This window comes from Macrobrachium nipponense, chromosome 14, assembly GCF_015104395.2.
Source record: "Macrobrachium nipponense isolate FS-2020 chromosome 14, ASM1510439v2, whole genome shotgun sequence".
In the NCBI taxonomy this organism is placed as follows: domain Eukaryota; kingdom Metazoa; phylum Arthropoda; class Malacostraca; order Decapoda; family Palaemonidae; genus Macrobrachium; species Macrobrachium nipponense.
In genome coordinates this window covers 54,621,121-54,647,435 of record NC_087207.1, presented here as the reverse complement: position 1 = coordinate 54,647,435, position 26,315 = coordinate 54,621,121, and the positions used below count along the sequence as shown (strand labels likewise).

Genomic DNA, 26,315 nt, shown 5'->3' with positions numbered 1-26,315 from the left:
ACCACCTTTTCTGTAACTTTTCTCATTCATTACCTACCTAAAGAGAGAGAGAGAGAGCAGTCTCTGAAATACAGTATTTTCTCTCTATATTTTGGCGTTTTTATGGGCTCCTTTTATCAGATAGAATTCTATTGTAACAGAACATTTTCACCACAGTCATATATATATATATATATATATATATATATATATATATATATATATATATATATATATATATATTAAATAAGCGAATACTCACGCTTATTTAATATATATATATATATATATATATATATATATATATATATATATATATATATATATTGAGTCATATTACATTACCGGGATTCATACAAATCATTCGAGCTACAAATGTCCTATAATATCTAATTCGCTCTGCCTCGGAATTAATTATGTTTTCATATATGTTAACCGACTAAAAAGATCCTCTTCGGAATTAGATATCAAAGGACATTTGTAGCTCGATGTATATGTTATATATATATATACATACATATATATATATATATATATATATATATATATATATATATATATATAAAGTGTGTATGTGTTCACTTAACTAATATATCTAATTAGATAAAACAAAATCTCACATATAAATATATTAGCTCTATATGTTTAAACGAATAACTACATAAGGCAACTTAAAGACCATAGCAGACACTGATACCCAGGATGGGCCAGTGCCCATCTTTGGGGCATATCGGCTGTTAGGGACCAACTCCTGAGATTGTCCAGTTGCCAAAAATATCCAGTTCTGAAAAAAAGGCTTTTTTTTGGTGATCCCCAAAGTGTTTTCGCTTTGAGTTATTGAGATAACTGATTGATGCTCCCTTATGTAGGAAGGAAAAGTTATCATTTTGGTGAACAGTGAACAAGAGATTAGTTAGGAAAAACTCTCTATCGCGAGAGTATATATGTTCTAAGAGGTCCACAAGAATAAAAAAATGTTGCGATTTCGTGTATAATTCAAAAACCCTTTACAAAGCTTTCGAATCCTTCCCTGGGTTCATCTCCAGTTCAAAACAAAAAAATGATGAACCCAGGGAAGGGTTCGAAAGTTTTGTAAAGGGGTTTTAAATTATACACGAACTCGAAACATTTTTTATTATTGTGGACCTCTTAGAACAGAATAAGAGATGATTGTAGATCTGAGCTTTTTCCACTTTGAAAATTTCAAATTCAAAATTCTTCATAATCCAGTGACGATGGAGATGCAAACTCCGCACAGTGAAGAGGCAGACGCATCGCGAGTTTCATCTTCTTATTCTTGTAATTTACAACGCGCAAATTCGTCACCCTTCCGGAACGTGCAAACTGAGGAGAAGTAGGCGATGCAAACCACTTTTGCGGTCGGCCGAGAAGAGCATCTGAGGCTTCAAATTGCCACGGTTTCTGCAACAGGAACAAAAAAGTAACGCTCTCTAATTACCTGTCTGTTTTTTAAGAGAGTATCAGAATACTCGCCTTAAAACGCGATCCTCCTGCAAATGCAGTTCCCCAGACAGGCATAAAATCCCCTACTGACATCTTGAGCGGCGTGATATTTATGCGTGCGAAAGAAACCCGGCCGCCCGGATGCACTTGCAAGACGAGGATACATTTAGATTTACTACACACAAGGGCTTTGCGGTTAATGAATAGCGGTCATTGGAGTGAGTGGTTGGGAGGCCATCCCCCCCTACCCGCTTTCCCAGTCGGTGCTGCCATCTGTCGGCGGATAGCCGCCAATAATAATAATCCATCTTTCCCGACCTCCTCTTCTCAGACGTCCGCTGTCGTTCAGGGAAGGGGAGAGGTAATTATTCACACATTTCCTAGTCTACACCCATTTGGCTAGACAGCTTATGCCTGTATGTTAGGCCCTACCCCTCCTCCACCAGCCAACTGTTCTCTCTCTCTCTCTCTCTCTCTCTCTCTCTCATCTCTCTCTCTCTCTCTCTCTATATCTAATATATATATATATATATATATATATATATATATATATATATATATATATATATATATCTTAATGACAAAACTATATTTCTTATAATTGTTAGTTTATTTTAGCATACTCTTTTTGATATTGTAAAAATTAATTCTATTTATAGCCCCCTAGATGGGAAAGGATTCCCGAAACGTAGGTGTAAATGAAAAGAAGTGATCTCCAGTCTTCTCGCTGTCCTCTTCATTATTTAAACTTAAGCTCACCAGGAGCGAAAATCTTGCAAGTTATATATATGTATATATATATACTATATGCGAATTTATCTATGCAGTATACATACACATTTATATAATCGGATTAAGATCCCCTCAAAGTAAATTACCATTCATACTCTTCATTCTCATGCAAACGTTAATATATTTGTTTTTCTAAAATCTCGACGAAAATTAAAGAAAAATAGACACTAAGCTACATGTCTGATAAATACTCTATGCTCTGGAAGTTACTGGACAAATTAGATATCTCATTTAAGAAAATTGGTGAAACTTATAAGGTACGAAGAACGTCGAGCTTTATGCTTCTCTGTTCTTTTTGCGCCTAGTTATCAGTGCTGTATAATTAGGAACTGACGGTAAATATTGACAGCTGATATCACTGAAGCTAATGGCAATTGGTGGATATTTGTTTTTTTTATTTATGAATGAGTAATTAAATCATCTGATTTACCATCTCGATAGTTAGAGAAAATTATACTTCTAAGATATTGGTGGTTGTTAGTCACAACATTACAATATACACTAGTATATCAAGATATTTTGTACTTATTTTCCACTTACAAAATTCATCCGCCAATCAGAAACACCTCTCTCTCTCTCTCTCTCTCTCTCTCTCTCTCTCTCTCTCTCTCTCTCTCTCTCTCTCTTTGTCTTGAAATCTGTCCAGATTGACATGGCTGTCAGGTGAGTTAATGATGTTGCTTAATTGTCGAAAAATGGCTAATAATGACGTAAACAGTTATCAAAACCTCGTTTATTTCCACCTAAACCAGAACTCCCCTCACCCATCCACCCACCCACCCTCCCCAGTCACAACCAACAACTTCCTTAAATAAATGAAAAAGGTAAGATCATCATATGAATATTGCATATCAAAAATAGAGGTAAAGAAAGTGAGGGTTCTTTTCCGAGGTTCTGATACTGATTGCAACAACTATTTGCATAATCCTCTCCGGGCTCTTTATTCTATTCTTAGATGATAGAATGGTTTTCCTGGCGGGGTTTGGTCGTCTGGCGAATAAACTTAATAGAGGCTCTAATACTATACAATAGTATCAGAGCATCTCTGGAATTTATGAACCTTTCTTTTTTTTATTATTATTTCTGTTTTCGGTTTATATATACTTAACCTTTGTTGATTTATCTTTATTTGTATATTCTATTCCTTGTTTTACTTGTTTTTCTCACGCTATTTCCTATAGAAACAGTCTATTCTATGAATGTGTTTTTCGCCAATTAGTGGCCCTTGAACTTTGTTAAACTAATTCCATAAGAATAAGTCTGTTTCATATAATAATACATCATTTCTGTGCATTAAGCTCTCACAATAGTTCCATTGTCTCGTATTTTTGTCAGAGGTTACAACCAGGAACTTTCTAAACCTTACACAGTATCCAAAGCCAAGGATCTTCGTTATAAATACTGATGAGGAACACTGTACAGGTATTTATTCAAAGGTATGTTTGTCACCTTTGACTGAAATATGGAGATATTGGAATCTCTGTGGATTTTTAATAAATGACAATTTAGTGAAGATAATTCACTCATTTTCAGTAATAATAATAATAATAATAATAATAATATAATAATAATAATAATAATAATAATAATAATAATAATAAATAATAATAATAGCTATGGAATTCAGTCTCCTAATTTCCAAAACTTGTCGTCGCGTTGTTGATTATAAAATTAATAATGATAATAATGATGATAGTTATGAATTATCTGTCCTAATTTGGAAAAATTTTCATTCGCTTACAGTTAATAATAATAATAATAATAATAATAATAATAATAATAATAATATAATAATAATAATAATAATAATAATAATAGGAAATTCAGACCCCTAATAAGCAAATATTACCATCTCGCATGACAGCGCTCAGCTACCAAAACTGATGGAGATATGGCTCGGTAAGTCCATCACGCAAAACGTTTTCAAAAATCAACAATTTAGTCAAGTCTCTTTTAAATTATTGTTGTCTCAAAATCTGGTGCTTGAAGGAGACAAGAAGAGCTTGTTATGTGCCAGTTTATTATTATATATATATATATATATATATATATATATATATATATATATATATAATGTGTATATATGTGTTATATGTATTTGATTGTTTATTCATGGCATTATGTATATATATATAGATATATATAATTTCTTATCTATCTATCTATATCTTATTCTATATCTATATATAAATATAATAATCTATATAATATATAATAATATGTTTCTATATAAATATGTATATATATCTATATATATATCTATCCTATGTATACAATCTTGATATAATATGTATATATATCATATATAATACATAATAGGTATATATATGGTCTTGTATATATATTCATTATATATATATACCATATATATATGTATACTTTGTATATATCTGTTAATATGTATAATATATATGTATACATCTATTATAATATCTAATATATAATAAATTATATAGAATATTGTATATATGTATATATATGTATGTATATATATTCATATATATATATATTATATATATATCTTAATGTAATACCTATTATAATATATGTTAATATATATATATTATTATTAATATATATATATGTAGGTATATATATATGTATATATATACATATGTATATATATATATACATATGTATAGTATATATATATATATATATATATATATATATATATATATATATACCATACTTATAACCTACTCATCTGCTCTCCTTCAAAGCACCATTTTTGATTTTGGACAGTAGTAATTCAAGAATTACATCTGTTGATTTTTGAAAACGCTTTGCGTGATGGACTTACCAAGCCATATCTCCATCAGTTTTGGTAGCTCTGTGCTGTCATGCGAGATGGCAATATTTGCTTATTAGGGGACTGAATTTCCAATTATTATTATTATTATAATTATTATATTATATTATTATTATTATTATTATTATTATTATTATTATTATTATTATTATTATTATTGTTGTTGTTGTTGTTGTTGTTGCTGTTGTTGTTGTTTGAATTACGATGACAAATTTTGGACAACAGAAGACTGAATTCATAATAATAATAATAATAATAATAATAATAATAATAATAATAATAATAATAATAATTAAGGGAGAAAACAAGTGAGGTCAATGAAATACTGGGCATAATACAGACCACCAGTATCACAGAAACAAATAACTTGACATATGCAGGAGCAAGATTAGTAGCAGAACTGATGGGAATTCGAACACCAACACCACCACAGCACAACCCAACCCAAACAGCCAACCAAAACAGCAACCTCCTTGGAAAACGGCGCCTGGAAAAGCAAAAATCATGGTGATGAGATCTGACTTGAGTAAACTGAAAGAGATGGCAGAAAAAAGGCTAAGAAGCAAGAAAACAAGGGAGGAACTCAACGAGAAATACAAAGTACAAGAGAGGGTTAAATTCAACACCAATAGAAGATGTAAAACAGAGGCTTAAGGCCAAAGCACATAAGATCCAACGGTACACGAACAGGAATAAGGGATACCAAACAGAAACAAACTATTCGGAACAACCAGAAAAGACTATACAGCCAACTAAGAGGGGAACGACAACCACCCAGAAATTCCCGAAGCCGAACCAAGTAAGAGACTCTGGGAAAACATAGGAGCAATCCGTATCAACACAACAAACATGCAACATGGCTCCAGGAAGTCAAGGAAGAAGAAACAGAGAGAATAAAACAAAGATTCACAGACATCACGACAGACACAGTCAGACAACCAACTAAAGAAAATGCCAAACTGGAAAGCCCCAGGTCCCGATGAAGTCCATGGATACTGGCTCAAAACATTCAAGGCCCTACACCCACGAATAGCAGAACAACTCCAGCATTGTATCTCAAATCACCATGCACCCAAATGGATGACCACAGGAAGAACATCCTTAGTACAAAAGACAAGAGTAAGGGAAATATAGCCAGTAACTACAGGCCTATCACCTGCCTACCAATAATGTGGAAGTTACTAACAGGTATCATCAGTGAAAGGCTATACAACTACCTAGAGGAGACAAACACCATCCCCCACCAACAGAAAGGCTGCAGAAGGAAGTGAAGGGGCACAAAAGACCAGCTCCTGATAGACAAAATGGTAATGAAGAACAGTAGGAGAAGGAAAACCAACCTAAGCATGGCATGGATAGACTATAAGAAAGCCTTCGACATGATACCACCACACATGCTAATAGAATGCCTGAAAAATATATGGGGCAGAGGAAAATACCATCAGCTTCCTCAAAAATACAATGCGCAACTGGAATACATACTTACAAGCTCTGGAATAAGACTAGCAGAGGTTAATATCAGGAGAGGGATCTTCCAGGGCGACTCACTGTCCCCACTACTCTTCGTAGTAGCCATGATTCCCATGACAAAAGTACTACAGAAGATGGATGCCGGGTACCAACTCAAGAAAAGAGGCAACAGAATCAACCATCTGATGTTCATGGACGACATCAAGCTGTATGGTAAGAGCATCAAGGAAATAGATACCCTAATCCAGACTGTAAGGATTGTATCTGGGGACATCAGGATGGAGTTTGGAATAGAAAAATGCGCCTTAGTCAACATACAAAAAGGCAAAGTAACAAGAACTGAAGGGATAAAGCTACCATGATGGAGCAACATCAAACACATAGATGAGACAGGATACAAATACCTGGGAATAATGGAAGGAGGAGATATAAAACACCAAGAGATGAAGGACACGATCAGGAAAGAATATATGCAGAGACTCAAGGCGATACTCAAGTCAAAACTCAACGCCGGAAATATGTAAAAAGCCATAAAAAACTATGGGCAGGGCAGTGCCAGAATCAGATACAGCGCAGGGAGAATAGTGGAATGGACGAAGGCAGAACTCCGCAGCATAGATCAGAAAAACCAGGAAACATATGAACTATACACAAAGCACTACACCCAAGAGCAAATACGGACAGACCCTCCTACATAACACGAAAGGAAGGAGGGAGAGGACTACTAAGTATAGAGGACTGCGTCAACATCGAAAACAGAGCACTGGGGCAATATCTGAAAACCAGTGAAGACGAGTGGCTAAAGAGTGCATGGGAAGAAGGACTAATAAAAGCAGACGAAGACCCAGAAAATATACAGAGACAGGAGAAGACAGAAAGAACAGAGGACTGGCACAACAAACCAATGCACGGACAACAATCCAGTGAGACAGACTAAAGAACTAGCCGCGATGACACATGGCAATGGCTACAGAGGGGAGAGCTAAAGAAGGAAACTGAAGGAATGATAACAGCGGCACAAGATCAGGCCCTAAGAACCAGATATGTTCAAAGTACGATAGATGGAAATAAAACATCTCTCCCATATGTAGGAAGTGCAATACGAAAAGTGAAACCATAAACACATAGCAAGTGAATGCCCGGCACTTGCACAGAACCAGTACAAAAAGAGGCATGATTCAGTAGCAAAAGCCCTCCACTGGAGCCTGTGCAAGAAACATCAGCTACCTTGCAGTAATAAGTGGTACGAGCACCAACCTGAAGGAGTGATAGAAAACGATCAGGCAAAGATCTCTGGGACTATGGTATCAGAACAGATAGGGTGATACGTGCAAACAGACCAGACGTGACGTTGATTGACAAGGTCAAGAAGAAAGTATCACTCATTGATGTCGCAATACCATGGGACACCAGAGTGAGAGAAAGAGAGGGAAAAATTGGATAAGTATCAAGATCTGAAAAATAGAAATAAGAAGGATATGGGATGCCAGTGGAAATCGTACCCATAATCTATAGGAGCACTAGGCACGATCCCAAGATCCCTGAAAAGGAATCTAGAAAAAACTAGAGTCTGAAGTAGCTCCAGGACTCATGCAGAAGAGTGTGATCCTAGAAACGGCACACATAGTACGAAGAGTGATGGACTCCTAAGGAGGCAGGATGCAACCCGGAACCCCACACTATAAATACCACCCAGTCGAATTGGAGGACTGTGATAGAGCTAGAAAAAAAAAAAAAATAATAATAATAATAATAATAATAATAATAGTACCTCTATTATTATTATTATTATTATTATTATTATTATTATTATTATTATTATTATTATTATTATTGTTTAAATTACTATGACAAATTTTGGACAATAGGAGACTGAATTCATAATAATAATAATAATAATAATAATAATAATAATAATAATAATAATAATGAAAAAAATAATAATTATTATTTATGTATGCTTATAAAATTTCCAATTAAAAAACTCACCTTCCGACTTCTAAAAAAGTTTGTTCGAGTGAGGTTGCTAGCCACATCAAGAAAGGTTTTGCTTTCTTTCTATTTTGTTGGCAGACCAACAGCGAAGAGTAATCTATAATATTCTTCCTAGGGCTCTCTCTCTCTCTCTCTCTCTCTCTCTCTCCTATGGTGAACTAAGCGGTATTTTGGGTACATTTTTTTTTTTTGTCTACTGTTGTTGGTCCGCAGCTATTGTCGGAGAGAGAGAGAGAGAGAGAGAGAGAGAGAGAGAGAGAGAGAGAGAGAGATGTAATAGAATACGTGAGTGATCAACACCCTCGTCGAAATAATGCTCGCACCCAGAGATATGTATCAGGTATATTATCTCTCTCTCTCTCTCTCTCTCTCTCTCTCTCTCTCTCTCTCTCTCTCTCCATGATAAATCTTATGTACGTAGGACTTTCCGAAATCCAACGACCCCCTTGTTGTCTCACTCACTGGTCAGTTCAGATCCACAAAAAAAATAAAATGGCTCCTTATTCTTCTGTTTATCATCATATCATTATTTGCGCGATTCCACATTCATACCAAATCGCCATAAGTACATAATGAGGAATAACGTAACAACGAGAAATAAACAATGAGTTACATGATTACTCGGTTTCACTTAACAGCAAAGTAATCGAGGCCTCATCATTGTCGCTCACCTGCCTGACGTGATTCAGGCTTATACCTGACATTCATAGCGTTCCGGTGGTGAACATGATGGGAGAGATGCAGCAGTTTATGCCAGTTAATTCAGATCATGTTTGCTGTTGAAGATGGCGGTAATAAAAAAAAGTATGAAATATATATAAAAAAAACTTTTCTAGGATGCAAGTCCTAGCCAATATAAAATAATAATAATAATAATAATAATATATAAATAATTTAATAATAATAATAATAAATAAAATATAATGAATAATAATAAGAAAGTTTCCATCTGCGTCTCTGTAGCCACGTTAGTACATAAAACGAAAGCTTGCAATGAATAGCCCATTAATTCCTTTTCTAGGGTGCAAGTCCTTAGCAATATGTCCAGATTTAGGGGAGACGGGACTAGTTGCCACACTTTTTACAATTTTGGTTATTGCGAATATAAAACAAACATTTTTGAAAAATTCTTACCACATTGATAATTAAATGAAAATTACTACATTGCATTTAAATCAAATAGCAAAAATACTTCAGATCATCATCTAATTGTAATTGTGGCAGGTGTAAAATAAATCTTCATCAGTAGTCTTCATGCTATCACATGTTATATGCCCTGCACTGGACCCACACTTCTCCTGGCTTACCAAACACAGGTTCTCTTCAGCTGAGCTTTCTTCTGAATCAACAGGAACAGTTCTTAAACTGTATCACGCTGATGACTGATCTGAAGCCCATGTGACTTTTCGGACATCTCTCAATCTGTTACATAACCACCCTTAAAATCAAAATCTTGAAATAGTCTGTATTCAGAGATGAAATTCCATCAATCCTAAACCCATTGTAAACATCAGAATAAATGACAGCTAGAGGTAAAGCCGAGGAAACTTTACCAGGAATATCACAGATGGGCATACTTGATCCTGGATTACCAGTCATCCACGAATTGCGTGCCCTGTTAACACATTCAGAGGTCTATCAACACTAAAATCCAGGGGCTACAACTTGTGAGAGCAATGTGGAGGAAATGATAGGACACTAATCTCATTATCGTTCCAAAAAATCCAGAAATAAAACGTAAATTATATAAATAAATAGGCTTACTATTGTTATCAAATAACGTGTGCCAACTTGCCCCATCCCTACCATGTGATCCACGCCAAGAAGCCTTGAATTGTGTGTTTTAATGGTACAGAATCTTTAAATCATAAGGAAACCTATGCTATAATTTAAAAATAATCTTTTATGAATGTATAGATGTTATAGCAAATAACAGAAAGATAAAAATATTTACTTACTACCATCAAAATCAAAATTTGTCTCATAAATTTGAGCTCCTACGTTCTATCTCTATAGAATTTTGCTGGTAATTGAGGAACCGCGTGGCAATTACACAGTATATGTATTAGAGTCATCTATTGGTAAACTTTAAAGTTATTTTGAGTGTGCCAACTACCCTTGTAGCCAACTAGCCCCGGTTTCCCCTACGCTCAAGTAAAGGGATTTATCCGTAAATAATAATAATAATAATACTATAATAATATAATAATAATAATAATAATAATAATAATAATAATAATAATAATAAGTTTCCATCTGCGTTCAGTAGCCTCCTTAGTAATATATCAAGATTTACACTCAAGTAAAGGGACTTATCCGTAAAATAATAATAATAATAATAATAATAATAATAATAATAATAATAATAATAATAATAATAATAATAATAATAATAATAATAATCAGAAGAAGAAGAAGAAGAAGAAGAAGAAGAACAAGAAGAACAAGAACAAGAAGAAGAAGAAGAACAAGAAGAAGGTTTCCATCTGCGTCTCAGTAGCCACATTAGTACATAAAACGAAAGCTTGCTATGATTAGCCCATTAATTCCTGTGGGCGTCATCCAGGACCGCAGATGTGTATCTAATTTCGGGAAAAAAAATGGGTCCAGCTGGACTACATGTAATAGGGCATTTATAGCTGCATAACGAATAAAAAAGATCCATTAAATCCCGCGAGTAACTCGCTAACGGAAAAGCTACCATCGTAAAATGTAATGGTTTTCAGACTTTGATCTTTCATAGCTCATCAAGGTGGTCTCCAGATTTCGGTTAGTCGTCCGTATAAACTGCTGATTCTGGAGAGAGAGAGGAGAGAGAGAGAGAGACAGAGAGAGAGAGAGAGAGAGAAATCTGTTGATATGATGATTATTTCAACCAGGTTCTCCAGTGATTCCAAACATATTATCTAGGGTTGAGTTTTGGGGAGTGTTGGGTTGGTGTCTCACAAGTCAGCAGTTGAAATGCTGGAAGCCATCCATAGACAGTTCTTGGCTTCGTGAACTGATTCCAAATGCGATTTAAAGTTACAGGCTTCTTAACAGAGCCATAGCTGAGCTGGTATAAGGTCAATGTAAACTACCAATGACTTAGTAGACGTCATCACTTGGGCAGGAGTTCTGCATCAGAACGGTTTCTCAATTTATTCAGGATCGTAATTCCCGTCGAGAAATCTCTTCAAATCCATTATTCTGTGGCTCAGTTTAAGTTTGTCTCCCTCTGCCATCTTACCATTTCGAATTCTTACTTGCCTCCGTATTTCCTGTATTGTTAACTGCGGTGTTTTTCCTTTTGAATTGGCCCCTTCATTAAATAAACAAACAAACAAAAATAAACTATAAATCAGTTCCTGAGGGCATCTGAACGGCAAAACTCGCCTACCCAACCTATCACCTTCAAACAAAAAACGGGAAGGGGAATTTCTCGGGGGGTGGCTTACCTCTCTTTTCTGGCCGTAGCAAAAGCGCCGTACTCCAAGTAGGCGTACGCCGTCGTGAGGAGGAAAAACAGGATGACGATGAAGCCGAGGACCTGGACGTTGTTCACGGAGCCCGTGTCCAGGATAGGGATGTAGATCAGTTTGCTGTCGTCGTCACCACCGTCCTGTGTGGAACATAAAAGAGGAGATGCCTGTTTGAGGTTTGGATACTTTCCTGCTAGGATAATTAGGTGCAGTTCTGTGTTTGATGTTTCCTGATCTGATACGCAACCTAACAAAATGTTTATATGCATAATATATATATGTGTGTGTGTATGTGTTTTGTGTGTGTGTACACGTACGTGTAACTTTAAATATTTTGATATTTTGTGATTTGTTGCTAATTATATTTTGAGCGATAAAACTTTTCATAAGAATTTGATTTCATGTTATCATGCTAAGCTTCGTTTCGTAATTAGCTTTTTGGTGGGTGTGTTGAACAAACGTATATAAGGACAGCCCTCTTCCAAGAGCTGATTCTTTGTAAAACATTTTAGTTCCTTTTTACCCCAAAGATGTGACATTTTAGGTTTAGAACCGTTAGCTTGACTTAAAACAAGTCACATCGCTGTGATGACAGTTCTCCATGAAAGAAACCCGACAGTACTCCATGAAAGAAACCCCAAATTGCACAACAAAGATTCTCTGAAAACTCTGAGATATTTTTATTCCGCTTTTGAAACAAAAAATGCAAGAGAAGCACATGCGCCTGAAGATCTGACGATATGGTAGTCTAAGGTTTACTCCTCGGGGAAATCTTTACCAAGTTGCATCTTCTTTTGATTTGCAGGACTTCATCGCTCACTTGTAAGTGTAATAGGATATATTATATTGAATATGTCGGATATCTTCAGTATTTAATTGAATATATTTCATGTTATTCTCTAAGGACGAATTAAAAAAAAAATGGTTTTACCTTGGTAATATATTCAGTATTTAATTGAATGTTTCATGTTATTCTCTAAGAACGAATTTTTAAAAAATAAGGTTTTTACCTTGGTAATATACTCAGTATTTAATTGAATATATTTCCTGTTATTCTCTAAGAACGAATTAAAACAAAAATAGGTGTTTTTACCTTCGTAATATATTCAGTATTTAATTGAGTAATTTCATGTTGTTCTCTAAGAACGGATTTTAGAAAATAAGCGTTTTACCTTGGTAAAATATTCAGTATTTGATTGAATATATTTCATGTTATTCACTATGAACGAATTAAAAGAAATAAGGGTTTTACCTTGGTGGAATACTCCGCCGCTGCCCCAGCCCTGTTAAAAACTCCGCTGATATACGAAGTGTCTATGCCCAGGCTAGACATGAGAGAAGTGACCTTCGACAAGTCAGCATTCTTCAAGAGGTTCATGATGATCGTCGGGTCGAGGGAACTCAGGGTACTCAGTAGGCTGGTCATGTCCGCGTTCAGCAGGTCCATCTTCGGGATCATGCCCAGGGCATTGCGGAAGGCCTTGTCCTTCATGATCTGGAGGATCGTGTCCTGCAGAGCGGCTTCGTTCTGGAAGAGCTTCTCGCCGAAGGATTTCGGTAGGCCGAACTTCTCGAGGATCTTGGGCAAAAGCACTTTCAGGTGGGACAAGTCCATGGGTTTCGTGATGTTGGGGGTCTTCGTGAATGGCACTGGTTTGAGAGCGGCTGGTCTAGGACGAGGGACCCTCTCGTTGTGTCGATAGGGGGCTGAATTATTACGGCGATAATGAGGAGGGGGAGGGGGAGGGGGAGGGTGCTTAGGTCGTGTTCCCTGGATGGGTTTCAGTGAGGCCGACGGCATTTTATGGGATGATGGAGGTGCCGGCGGTGTCGACACGAACTGCCCCTGTTGTTGAGGGGATTCCGTGGACGCTTTCGGGAACACGGTCTTATCCTGGTCATTCCCGGGTGGGGCCGTCTTCCATTTCGTCCATGACGGGAAAAAGCGAATCATAGAAAACCGAAAAGGGGTCGTGACCGATGGCCCCCTCTGCGTGTTTCGTACTCAACGTGAGAGGCGCCATCATCATCATAACTGTAGTATGAGTATTCGTGGTCCTTAGAGGCCTCAGAATGCCCAGGGAGATCCTCCGCAGGATTCTTCTTGCCTCTCGTCTGAGGGGCATCGACTTTCTGGTCCCTCTGCTTTTTCTCCTCATCAGAGACGGCTTTCTGGACTCCGAACATGAAGTAGTCGTAGTCGATATCGATACCAGCAGTCTTTGAGACGTCTCCTTTCTCTCGCTGGTTTCCCTGACTACCACCACCAAGGGGTGAGGACGTCGGTTCCCCGAGAAGGTTGCCTCCCAGGGAGGAAGTGGCTAGGTCTGGTTCTTTGCGGGACTCTCTGGCGGCTACAGATTTGCCAAAAACGGTCGTTGCAGCCACAGCCAGTAACCAGTACCAAAGTCTGCAAAGAAATGAAACGATGGTCACGAAACATTTTTAGGATATTTCTAGTGTATTTTACACAACAAATAAAAACCCAATAGCTAAAATTAGGTTACGCTTATGATCAAAGATAAAACCCAATTTCATATATTGTCCCTACTGGCCATTTGGAATTAGTAAACAATTAAAATATGGTTAATATCTCTAGTATTAGCTCTTGACTTTGGTAAACCGTTCATAATTCATTCTCCTCGTGGCAAAGTATCGAATTTGCATGTTTTCCAGTTTTTGAGCTAATTGCATCGACGGGATCATTATCCACTGACTTCCTGTTTCAGGTAAGTATCAAGTGAGTCTCTCTCACCATACATCCCGGATGGTGAGAGAGAAAGGTTTGAAACTTTGCTGAAATAGGAAGTCAATGGATAAAATCACCGTTGATGCACATAACTCAAAAAAAAATTAAATGTATATCCGACACTATGCTAAAGAAAGGACGAACAGTTCCCATCCCATATAACTCTGGATATTACGCCTCTTTGAATTAATTTCATAATCTAATTTTCAGCATTTCTACCTTAAAAACTGTTTTACCAAAAGCTCCTTGAAGCGCACAAAAGCTTTTGGGAAGGGGCATAAGCTTCACAAATCTTGGGTACGTTTCATGAAGCGTCGATAGTTTAGTGCTGCGTAAACAAATTTTGTGAAGCGTAAATAAGTTTCGTGAGGTTTAGATAAGCACACCTAAGCACAGACTATCTACGTAAAAGTAGATACGCTTCATGAATTGTCGATGAGCAGCGTGAAACTTAGAGAAGCTTCAAATAGATGGAAACAGAGATAGTCATTTCTATTTATTAATTATTCATTACTGAGCACGCATATTTTTACATATTTTTACATGTGCGGATATCTAGTGATTTTTAAAAATCACTAGATATCCGCAAATGTATTGTAGAAAAAATAACTTTAAGCTATTAGTTTAGTGAAGACAAAATGCTAAAATCTCTAAGGTCACAAGGCACAAAGATTTTGAACAAATTTCTGAAAAACAAAGCACTGACAAACAAACAGACTGCACCTAACTCATGGTTGAGATAACCGTACCTAACAATAGCTCTAACCCATTAACAAGAAGACAGCCCCGTAAAGCGCGGTGTGAACCTTTCTGATTGAGTGTGTCTTTTTGTTTCCTTGCCTATACCTGTGGTTGAGTAGTGACCTTGAGGTACTTAATGAGCGGAAGGATGGGGTCCCTACATAAGTTAAAAAAAAAATGCTATATGCCATATGTTTTCTTTAAGAAATAACCACATCCTGTTTTTTCGGAAGAAGAAATAAAAAACAAAGGAAATGCAGATAACGGGACTCAGAAAATACAACTGTTTACGCTCACAGGAACAGATGATTTGATCAATTTCCATACAAACATGCATCGCCGTAGATAAACTATAAATTATTTAATCAAATTCCGTACAAACATGCATGTCTTATATCTGTAAACACAGAAAAGGAAATAAGTGAAAAATCTAATCGAATTCAAACAAAACATGGAATTTTAGACTTGTTAACATTACTGGTACCGTTCTCTGTGACCTAAGCAGATGTTTAGAGGTTAATTAGCAAGACTTACAAGATTATTACAGATGATCGAGGTATGGGACGATGCACGTCAATGGCAGTGATTAGAAGTACCGAAAACCAAGAGTTAAAGGAAGGGTCCAGATGAATAAGCATGAATGAAAGGAATTTACCACCGTTGCAGGAACACAAAAGGTGGTCGAGTCGTGAAGGAAACCTGGCCAGGGGCGACAAACTAAGAAGATAAAAAAAAAAAAAAATAATCCCCCTCGCGTGCACCTTTCAAAGAGACCCTGTCTCTCTCTCTCTCTCTCTCTCTCTCTCTCTCTCTCTTAGACTTGTATCTAATTACAGCGTTCTCACAGCTGTCGCGTCTTTCCCTTCAAAGGCAAACCGCTGTCGTCCTGCGCAGATTGAACAATGCGTGTCAGGGGGAGAATGAAAGATGAGGCTAGTGTTTATTGAAGATGTGCCTCTTCAACTGCATTATTATTTTGTGTTTTTGTGTTAGAATTCTAAACACTTTGTCAGTTTTTGATAAAGAGTTAATTGCCTTCACTGCTGGATGTTTGTGGGCGCGTGTTGAGTTACATGAGAAAGTTTTAAATTAAAACATGGATGTCATGCATGAGAAAACGAAGAAAGAATAACAAAATATTTTTTGGGCGCAAGTGGATTATTAAACCTGTGAGGTTTCAATGCTAGTAATTTCTCTTATAGAGTACTATTCGATATTCAGTAATGTACTGTATCACGTACTGTATCATTCTACTGTAATGTTCTGTGTTATTTAATCTATGATTCTACGGATTTTGAACAGCTTTATAACGCTGATAATGTCAAAGCCCGCCATAGTAATGAAATTATTATTATTTTATTTTTTTTTTTTTTTTTTTTTTTTTTTTGCTCTATCACAGTCTTCCAATTCGACTGGGTGGTATTTAAAGTGTGGGGTTCCGGGTTGCATCCTGCCTCCTTAGGAGTCCATCACTTTTCTAACTATGTGCGCCGCTTCTAGGATCACACTCTTCTGCATGAGTCCTGGAGCTACTTCAGCCTCAAGTTTTTCTAGACTCCTTTTCAGCGATCTTGGGATCGTGCCTAGTGCTCCTATGATTATGGGTACAATTTCCACTGGCATATCCCATATCCTTCTTATTTCTATTTTCAGATCTTGATACTTATCCATTTTTCCCCTCTCTTTCTCTTCAACTCTGTGTTCCCATGTATTATTTTTTTTTCTTTTGAACTGCTCCTAATCACAGTCCTCCAATTCGACTGGGTGGTATTTATAGTGTGGGGTTCCGGATTGCATCCTGCCCTCCTTAGGATTGTCCATCCACTTTTCTTACTTATCGTGTGACGTTTCTAGGATCACACTCTGTCTGCATGAGGCCCGGAGCTACTTTCAGCCTCTAGGTTTTTTTTCTAGATTCCTTTTCAGGGCGACTCCTTAGGGATCGTGCCTAGTTGCTCCTATGATTATGGGTACGATTTCCACTGGGCATCTCCCATATCCTTCTTATTTCTTTCTATTTTTCAGATCTTGATACTTATCCATTTTTTCCCTCTCTTTCTCTTCCAACTCTGGTGTCCCATGGTATTGCGACATCAATGAGTGATACTTTCTTCTTGACTTTGTCAATCAACGTCACGTTTGGTCTGTTTGCACGTATCACCCTATCCGTTCTGATACCATAGTCCCAGAGGGTCTTTGCCAGATCGTTTTCTATCACTCCCTCAGGTTGGTGCTCGTACCACTTATTACTGCAAGGTAGCTGATGTTTCTTTCACAGGCTCCAGTGGAGGGCTTTTGCCACTGAATCATGCCTCTTTTTGTACTGGTTCTGTGCAAGTGCCGCATTCGCTTGCTATGTGTTTATGGTTTTCATTTTTCGTATTGCACTTCCTAACATATGGGAGAGATGTTATTTCCGTCTATCGTTCTTTGAACATATCTGGTTCTTTAGGGCCTGATCTTGTGCCGCTGTTATCATTTCTTCAGTTTCCTTCTTTAGCTCTCCCCTCTGTAGCCATTGCCATGTGTCATCGCTGGCTAGTTCTTTAGTCTGTCTCATGTATTGTCCGTGCATTGGTTTGTTGTGCCAGTCCTCTGTTCTGTCTGTCATTCTCCTGTCTCTGTATATTTCTGGGTCTTCGTCTACTTTTATTAGTCCATTCTTCCCATGCACTATATTATTATTATTATTATATTATTATTATTATTATTATTATTATTATTATTATTATTATTATTATTATTATTATTATTCAGAATAATGTCACTTAACAATCGGAAGAGCAAATACATTTGGTACTATTAAGAATTAATAAAAAAAAAAAAGGCATAAAGGTCTGTATTTTATTGAATCTCGTTCATTTTAACTTTAATTACAATAATCCAATATTAGGAAATTACATTAGATGCTTTATATATGGGTTGCTTTAATGAAATAAGTAAATTTGAGAGAACACGATAATAACTAAGAAAAGAAGCAAAGTCAGTTTTTGTAAGAGGCAGAATGAATGATAAAACATAAAGTGTGCTTGATTTTTTTGTTAAAAAAAAAGTAGCTACAAGAATAGATAAATGTATATTAGTGTGTGAGTAAGTGATACATAATTGAACAATTGTGTTCTCAGAATAAAGAACAGCCCGCCTATAAGCTTCCAACCACCAGCCGCTACACGAGGTGTTTTCATATATTTGCATTGCCAATGCTCTCAACGGCATGGTAGTAACAGTTACGTTGCACAAAACAAATTGGCGACAACCACAAAAAAGCACGTTGCTTTATTTTTTCATAATGAGGTCTTCAACACCACTTGAGGGACAGAGACGAAGGGCTAGAAGGATGAAGATTTACAGTAATTTCGGGGAATCAAATGCTTGTTTGCAGTTGCAACAGTTGTTTAAGAATGGCAATTCTCCAAGAGACCATGTTTTATTCGAGCGAAACACCAGACGGGATTTATCCATTTCTTCGAATTACATGGTGCTTGTTTCTGCATAGAAGTCTCTCTTTTATTTTACCGCCATTCCAGCTTCCTTTCTTCAATCTTACTGGACAACCTCCCTAACTATTACTTCTTAGTGCAACCGCGGTCTTTTCTCCTGTTCCGCCTTTAGATCCTTGTATATTCCATCTCTTTAATTTTCTGGATCGATTTATCTCGCTGTCCAACCACTCGAACTCCCTCTTTTCATTGTCTTAAGCGTTGAGTGGTCGAAAATGACCAAGTGCTTGGTTTGACAACCTAAATTTCATAAAATCAAAACCAAATCTTTAATTTTGGCTTTCATATTTCCATCTCACCATTCCTCGATTCTTTTGATAAGTTTTCCTATATTCCTTGTCCTTCCTGTTAAGTACTATTTTCTTAGATATTTCAAAATATCAAGGGTAAAAATACCAATCCATTATGCCAGGAAAAGAAACTGGAGATTTAAATAGAGCAATAAGTACCTATCTACTAACTGTAGGAAGAGCAGCTGTCATTGGCGATTTCAACACGGTAGTAAGTGGCAATCTAACGTAAGGAAATCGCCGGCAGAATTCAACGTACCAATCCATTATTAGAAAGTAGAGAAAAAGGCTTAAACAATCGAATTTGCATGCCAAGAAACTGATGAATGAATTAAATTACCAGCGACTGACAATTCAAAAACTCTTTTCCAAAAAGAGTTGTCGATAGGAGATCGATCCGAAGCAGTGAGAAACAGTGATAGGAGATTTAAACGGTGAATTAAGTACCAATCCATGAGCCTTTAGGGGAAAACAAGATTATAAAAGATTTCAACAGGCAGTATCTACCAATTCATTATTCTCGTGTGGTGTGATTTAAAATGCTTTGTATTCTTTTTACCAGTGTCTCAACTGACCAAGAATTCAATTGGCAGTACCTAAATAAAAATATAAAAAAATTATTTTTGTGTCGCACTTGACAAAAAATTCTTTTGACACCTTATTTCAACAAGAATCTTTAATCAGCATCTCCATTGAGCAATGATACTTTTGTTAGTGCCTCACAAGGCTGATAATTCTTCTTGCCAGTATCTAATTCCACAAAGTTTTTTTTATCATCTCATGTTACGAAGAATTTTTTTTTATTCACTAATAAACCCGTTTTGCAATAATTCATAAAACTAAAAAATAAAAAAAAATCGGCAATATCGGCATTGAATGAACAATCTTTCCATCATCATTTCATTTGACAAACAATTCTTTATGTCAGTAACTTAATTGCATAAGAATGGTTACACGACGATGGTAACCAATCATTCGCAGAAACTCATTTAAGGGACAGTTAAAGAGGAAAAAGAAAAACATTCTCGCTTGAAGACTGTGCTACAACAAACGTAAACCTCTGCAACTGTTACGGTTCTAGAACCTTAACTACAGTCCCAGGTGAGAAACTGAATATTTTACGAGGCCAACGTGGTACTCGTTGAGACCGTAAACAAAATTCGGTATAACGGTGACCACCTGACCTTATATAGATCGGGTGCCAATGAAGTGTTATGTATGGAAAATTTAGCAATTAAAACATGACCTTCTGGATGTAGTTGCTTGACCCACTCGCCCATTTTCTCAACACCAATCGACACAGGTACTCATTTACAGCTGAGTGGACTTGTGAGCCGATAGTTATTAGCGAACCTAACAAAAGTGAACCTAGCGCTTTCACCAGATGTGTTACCCGTTCTGAAAACCTTGAAAAACCTGTGGGAAATGACTTAAGATGAAATCTCCTTTCACAACGGGATTCAAATTTCTGTTCTGAAGAGTCGAATATGACGTTTATCTTTTGTGCCACCAAGTGGGATAATGAGTTACTTTTACCATGAGTACAAACAGCTGTTCAAGTCAGATATTTGACGAGGGATACATTGAACTCATCAGGTTAATGGTTATATAATGCTAAGTATTCTAATTCTGGATACTTAGTCAAGAGCTGCAATTCATTACAGTGCTTAAGTCAAAGAAATATGTTTCATATAGTGTGAAGCTTAGTAAGTTTTGCTAGCCTTTGGCTTTAGAGATTATTAAAGCATATATATATATATATATATATATATATATATATATATATATATATATATATATATATATAAATATTGATTAGTTCTACAATAAGCCATAGTCCTATATGAACCCCATCATCTTGCATTTAATGTTTGTAACGGCATAAACAATACTGAGAATATTTTAGTATCTCTAAAGCGAAACTTTGCAATTCATGCTCCCAACATCTCGCCTCACCGGAGAATATTTCAAAGCCGTTAATTTTTTTTTTTTTTTTTTTTTTTTTTTTAATGCTAGACCATGGTTTTTTTCCAAAGACCCCCCCACCAAGCCGCTCCACGCCCAACTCTCCGTTAAGAATCTTGCAAACCAAAATACGACCTCTTAAAAAGATATCTTTATCGTCTCTCTTTGTTGCTTGGAGTGAACGCAAGCCCTGGCATGATGTTTTTAGTAACTGAGAATGAAAATGAGCCCAAAATGGCTTCCTTATTGCCTGTCAACCGACTTTTTACATAACCGTAACAAACAGCCCAACGGATCTCGTGATTGAATGTTGAATTTCGCTGTGGTAAATCATATTAATTGTTATGGCTAATTACACATTTTCATTGTTCTGGACTGTTCATTGGCCTAATATCATATTAATGACGTCAACAATAGCACCTCAGTTTACGAATTTGAGAATGTTATGACAGAGCGTCTTCATTACACTGTTATTCACCAGTAAATGTAACATCAAACCATCTTTAACTGGCATATATATTATTATATATAAATATAATATATATAATATATATTTATATTATAAAGTATTTATATATCAAAAAAAATTCTTTAAACTGCATATATATATAATATATATATTATATATATCCAGAAAAAAATCTTTTTACTGGCCATTATAAGTATATATTATATATATATATATTTGCAGTTAAAAGATGTTTTTTGGATGTTAACATTTAACTGTGAATAACAGTGTAATGAAGACGCTCTGTCATAACATTCTCAAATTCGTAAAACTGAGGTGCTATTGTTGACGTCATTAATATGATATTAGGCCAATGAACAGTCCAGAACAATGAAAAAAAAATGTGTAATTAGCCATAACAATTAATATGATTTACCCCCACAGCGAAAAAATTTTTTTTTTTTCAAAACATTCAATCACGAGATCCGTTGGGCTGTTTGTTACGGTTATGTAAAAAGTCGGTTGACAGGCAATAAGGAAGCCATTTTGGGCTCATTTTCATTCTCAGTGACTTTAAAACATCATGCCAGGGTTTTTGCGGGTTCCACCTTTCCCTCAAAATAGGCAAAACCAAAGGAGAGGGGAACGATTTAAAAAGGAGATTATTTTCTTTTTTGTTTAAAAAAGAAGGTCGTATTTTTGGTTTGCAAGATTCTTTAAAACAAAACCCAACAAAAGTTATTAAAAAAAATAAAGATAATATATAATTTAATAAGTATATTATAATGAGTAATATTATAAACTTATTTATAATTACTAATTTTAAATATATATATTATAATATAACTTTTTTTTCCCATTTTCTGGAAGTACCCGAAAAATTTAACCCCCCAAAAAATGTTATTTAAAAATTTTTCTTGGTTTGCTAAAAAAAAATTTGTATTTTTCTTGTTTTTGGAAAAAATTTCTAGGCTAAACTCCTTTTTCCTGTTTTTTTTTCTTACATATCCATAAGGTTTTTTTTTCAACCCCAGCCTAACCCAGGGATCCATAGATAAAGAAAAAGAGCTTTAACCCCTTTGCTTTTAAACCCCTAAACCTCAAGTTGATTCGGAAAAAAATCCCCATCCCAGTGATCGATCATGCGAATCGTGGTGGTGGAGAGAGAGAGGAAAGAGCTTAGAGAGAGACGAGAGAGAGAGTAGAGAGAGAGAGAATGCAATTTTGTAGTTGTTTTTGTGTCTTCGTAAAGAAATTCTATCTATGACCTCTGACTGATTGTGATACACTAAATGGCGATGACGAAGTTGATAAAAATTTCAACAAGCACAACGATCACTTTAGGCTAAATTACCATCATTTTGTACTTCCACCTGGTGCGACGGAGCTCTTCTCCCTCGGTCAAGAGCAAAATCAAGCTTTTTAAAGCTTCTAAGCTTTTTCTCCCTCGCCCACAAAGTTTCTATTTGGCTCGAAAGTACGCCGAACCACCAAAACATGTATTTATGTTCAAGATGTATTCCATATTCGGTTTCCATCCTGGAGGAGATTGACCCACCAATTGCAGGGGTTTCTGGTTTTCCTTTTCATGCCTCATTTTTTGCCAACCACAAGTTCCTCATTGAAATCAACGACTTTCGCTGGAATTACTTTTGGGTGTTTTTACTAGATTTGAGATTCCACTGGCCCCGGAACATACCGGATGCATAGAAAAAGCTATTGATGTTTCTTATATTATAATATATATATATATATATATATATATATATATACATATATACATATATATATATATATATATATATATATTATATATATATCTATATGTCGTTAGTACTATTGGGTAGATTAGAATACCAATGCGCTTAAAGTTAATTAACGTAAGAGAGGAAATATTTTTACGAGAAAGCAAATTGATACAGATAGCAGCAACCGCTTTCTTGGACCAGTAAAATTATTTGTAAACTGGGTTATTACTTATGTAACAAAAAATCACCGAGGTAACTATTTATGCCGTATTATAGATACTCTAAAAGAAGAAGGTTTTCTTTCTCCAATCATAGAATTAAGTGTGTGGGTAAACGCACGTACATATACACGCACATATACACACACAAATTATATATATATATATATATATTATATATATATATATAATATATATATATGTGTGTGTGTGTGTGTGTGTGTGTGTGTGTGTGTGTGTATGTATGTATGTATGCATGTATACGTATATGTACGTATGCAAAAGTTGACCAGTTTCAAACGCTCTGTCAGCCACGCAGACTGAAAAACAAAGGCCATGTTGCGTGCATTGCAACCGCATGGCCCATCCGTATGTTTTTTTTTCCAAATGATCTTGCTACGCGGAGAAATTACCAGATTCTTCCTTTCCATGAATGTTTCGCATGTGATACTTTCTTCTTGATTTCGTCAATCAACGTCACGTTTGGCCTTTTTGCACGTATCACCCTATCTGTTCTGATATCATAGTCCCAGTGGACCTTTCCCTGATCGTTTTCTATCACTCCTTCAGGTAGGTGCTCGTACCACTTATTACTGCAAGGTAGATGGTGTTTCTTGCACAGGATCCAGTGGAGGGTTTTTGCTACTGAATCATGACTTTTTTTATAATGGTTCTGTGCGAGTGCCGGACATTCGCGTCGCTCTGCTGGTGAGCCTTCTGTGTGGGCATAGGAACGCAGCATGTGAAGAACATTTCTGCACAACGGTCTCATCCTTCAGTCAGCACTGAAAAGGATGAATGCGGCTGAAATAACCCTTACTAAAGATACGACTTATTGTTGAAAAACTGACAAAAAAGAATGTTCATTTTCCCCACCTGTTCAATAATAATTCCCTCGGGTCTAGTCTGCTTAAAGACACTGGGTTACCGGCGCCATTGGTTTCTGCATGCAAGAAGAAGGAGGAGAAAGAAGAGAAGAAAGAAGAGTAAGCAAGCACCACCTTGCAAGTGAATTAGCCAGTTTTAACCCGTTGGGCCCCCCCCCTTCCCCCTCTCAGTGCTGTATACATGCAACAGATGTATCACAAATGGCCATCACCTGAACGACCGTGCATGAGGAAAGGCAGAGAATGTCGATTTATGAACCTCATTTTCTCACCGCCAGGAAGTCCTCTGGTTAATTATTTACATTTTCAACGACCACTATATTCAAGTAAACACGCAAAGCCGTTGGTCAAGATTTATTTTGGCGGATGTGTTGTTTGTGGAAGTTTCAACATCTGAAGCACAATCATTGACACTCGTGTGGTAATTAGTATTTGCAAATTTATGTAAGTAAAACCGCTCTTATTTTGAGTGGGCTATTTTAATAGAACTGACGTTGATCAATTGACTGATTTTGACAAATAAAAAGTATATTACTGATACAAGGTGAGAATTGGAGTTTTAAAAAATGCAAGTGCATCAGTATTGAATTGTAGAGACCTCAATCGATCGGCTTGCGTCTCTCTCTCTCTCTCTCTCTCTCCTCCTCTATCTCTCTCTCTCTCTCTCTCCTCCTCTCCTCCCTCCTGCCCCTCTCCTCTCTCTCTCTCGGCCTCTCTCCTCCTCCTTCGCCTCTCTCTCTCTTGTAAGTGTTTGGCTTGATACTTGCATATTATATATATATATATATATATATATATATATATATATATATATATATATATATATATATATCAGAATTTATTTCTAAATGAAAGCGATTAACAAAAAGTTTAGCTCGCTAAACAGTTAGCATCGTATGTTATTTGGACTGGTTTTTAACACTTCAAGTTAAAGTGTTAATATTTACTTCACGTTTACTTCATATGGCACACACACTCACGTGAACATTCCAATGTACATTCCTGTGTATGTGAGAGTAACGTTATAAACACACAAAACCGCACCTATAGAGTAAAAATGACAGAACCTTTCTGCTATGAAGACCTTTATGCAGCGCTGTTGAAGGTGTTGGTCGATATAACTCGCGGGCTTCTTTCTTCTGCCCTTTTCCTAGGTCTTCATAGTCTCGACCTTAAAACCATATGGTATGACCACAGACTGCATTTCGTTAACCTGCTGCCCCAGCTGCCCATGAGCAGGGCAACTTCCTGCAGCCGTAAATATCATAAAAACTCTTGCTCGCTTCAAGTTGCTGAAAAGTTTTGTTTCTCTTGTAATGGTGGTCGACTTTTACATGCCGTTAGAAATAGAATGGTTTCTTTTAACTTTTTGTTTTATATTATGACTGATTTTTGACGTTTCTGTTTGAGACGATTTCTTAAAGTAAACTGTTCGTATTTGGAATAAATGTTCAAAGTAATTGGAAGAAAATTTTTCTCTCGAAGAGAACTATTAGTTACGCAGTGAATTGCAAAGACAGACAAACAAAATAAAACTAACAAAGGGAATTGGAAAACCAGAAGGTTCTATTGTGCTTTTTCCGGCAATATCTGAAAGAGAGAGAGAGAGAGAGAGAGAGAGAGAGAGAGAGAGAGAGAGAGAGAGAGAGAGAGAGAGAGAGATGGATTTCTCCAGTTTATAGTACCTAAAGCATACCTGCACTCACTTAAGCTCACATAGAAAACAGCTACAAGTAGGTACTTAATAATACGCTTATACTCCCAACTACTTACATACGCAGCTGACAATATTTTCT

At 36.2% G+C, this 26,315-nt stretch overlaps 1 protein-coding gene across 1 annotated transcript in view; it reads right to left on the bottom strand.

The window, feature by feature from the left end:
• LOC135226512 (uncharacterized) overlaps positions 1-26,315 on the bottom strand; it is a 38,323-nt gene that overhangs the window by 6,102 nt on the left and 5,906 nt on the right. Inside the window, exons 2-3 of the mRNA XM_064266132.1 lie at positions 13,226-14,383; positions 11,950-12,113 (exon numbers count right to left, since the gene is read on the bottom strand). Coding sequence (XP_064122202.1) covers positions 11,950-12,113; positions 13,226-13,927 — 866 coding nt within the window. The 5' untranslated portion in view covers positions 13,928-14,383. The remainder of the gene's footprint in view (positions 1-11,949; positions 12,114-13,225; positions 14,384-26,315) is intronic.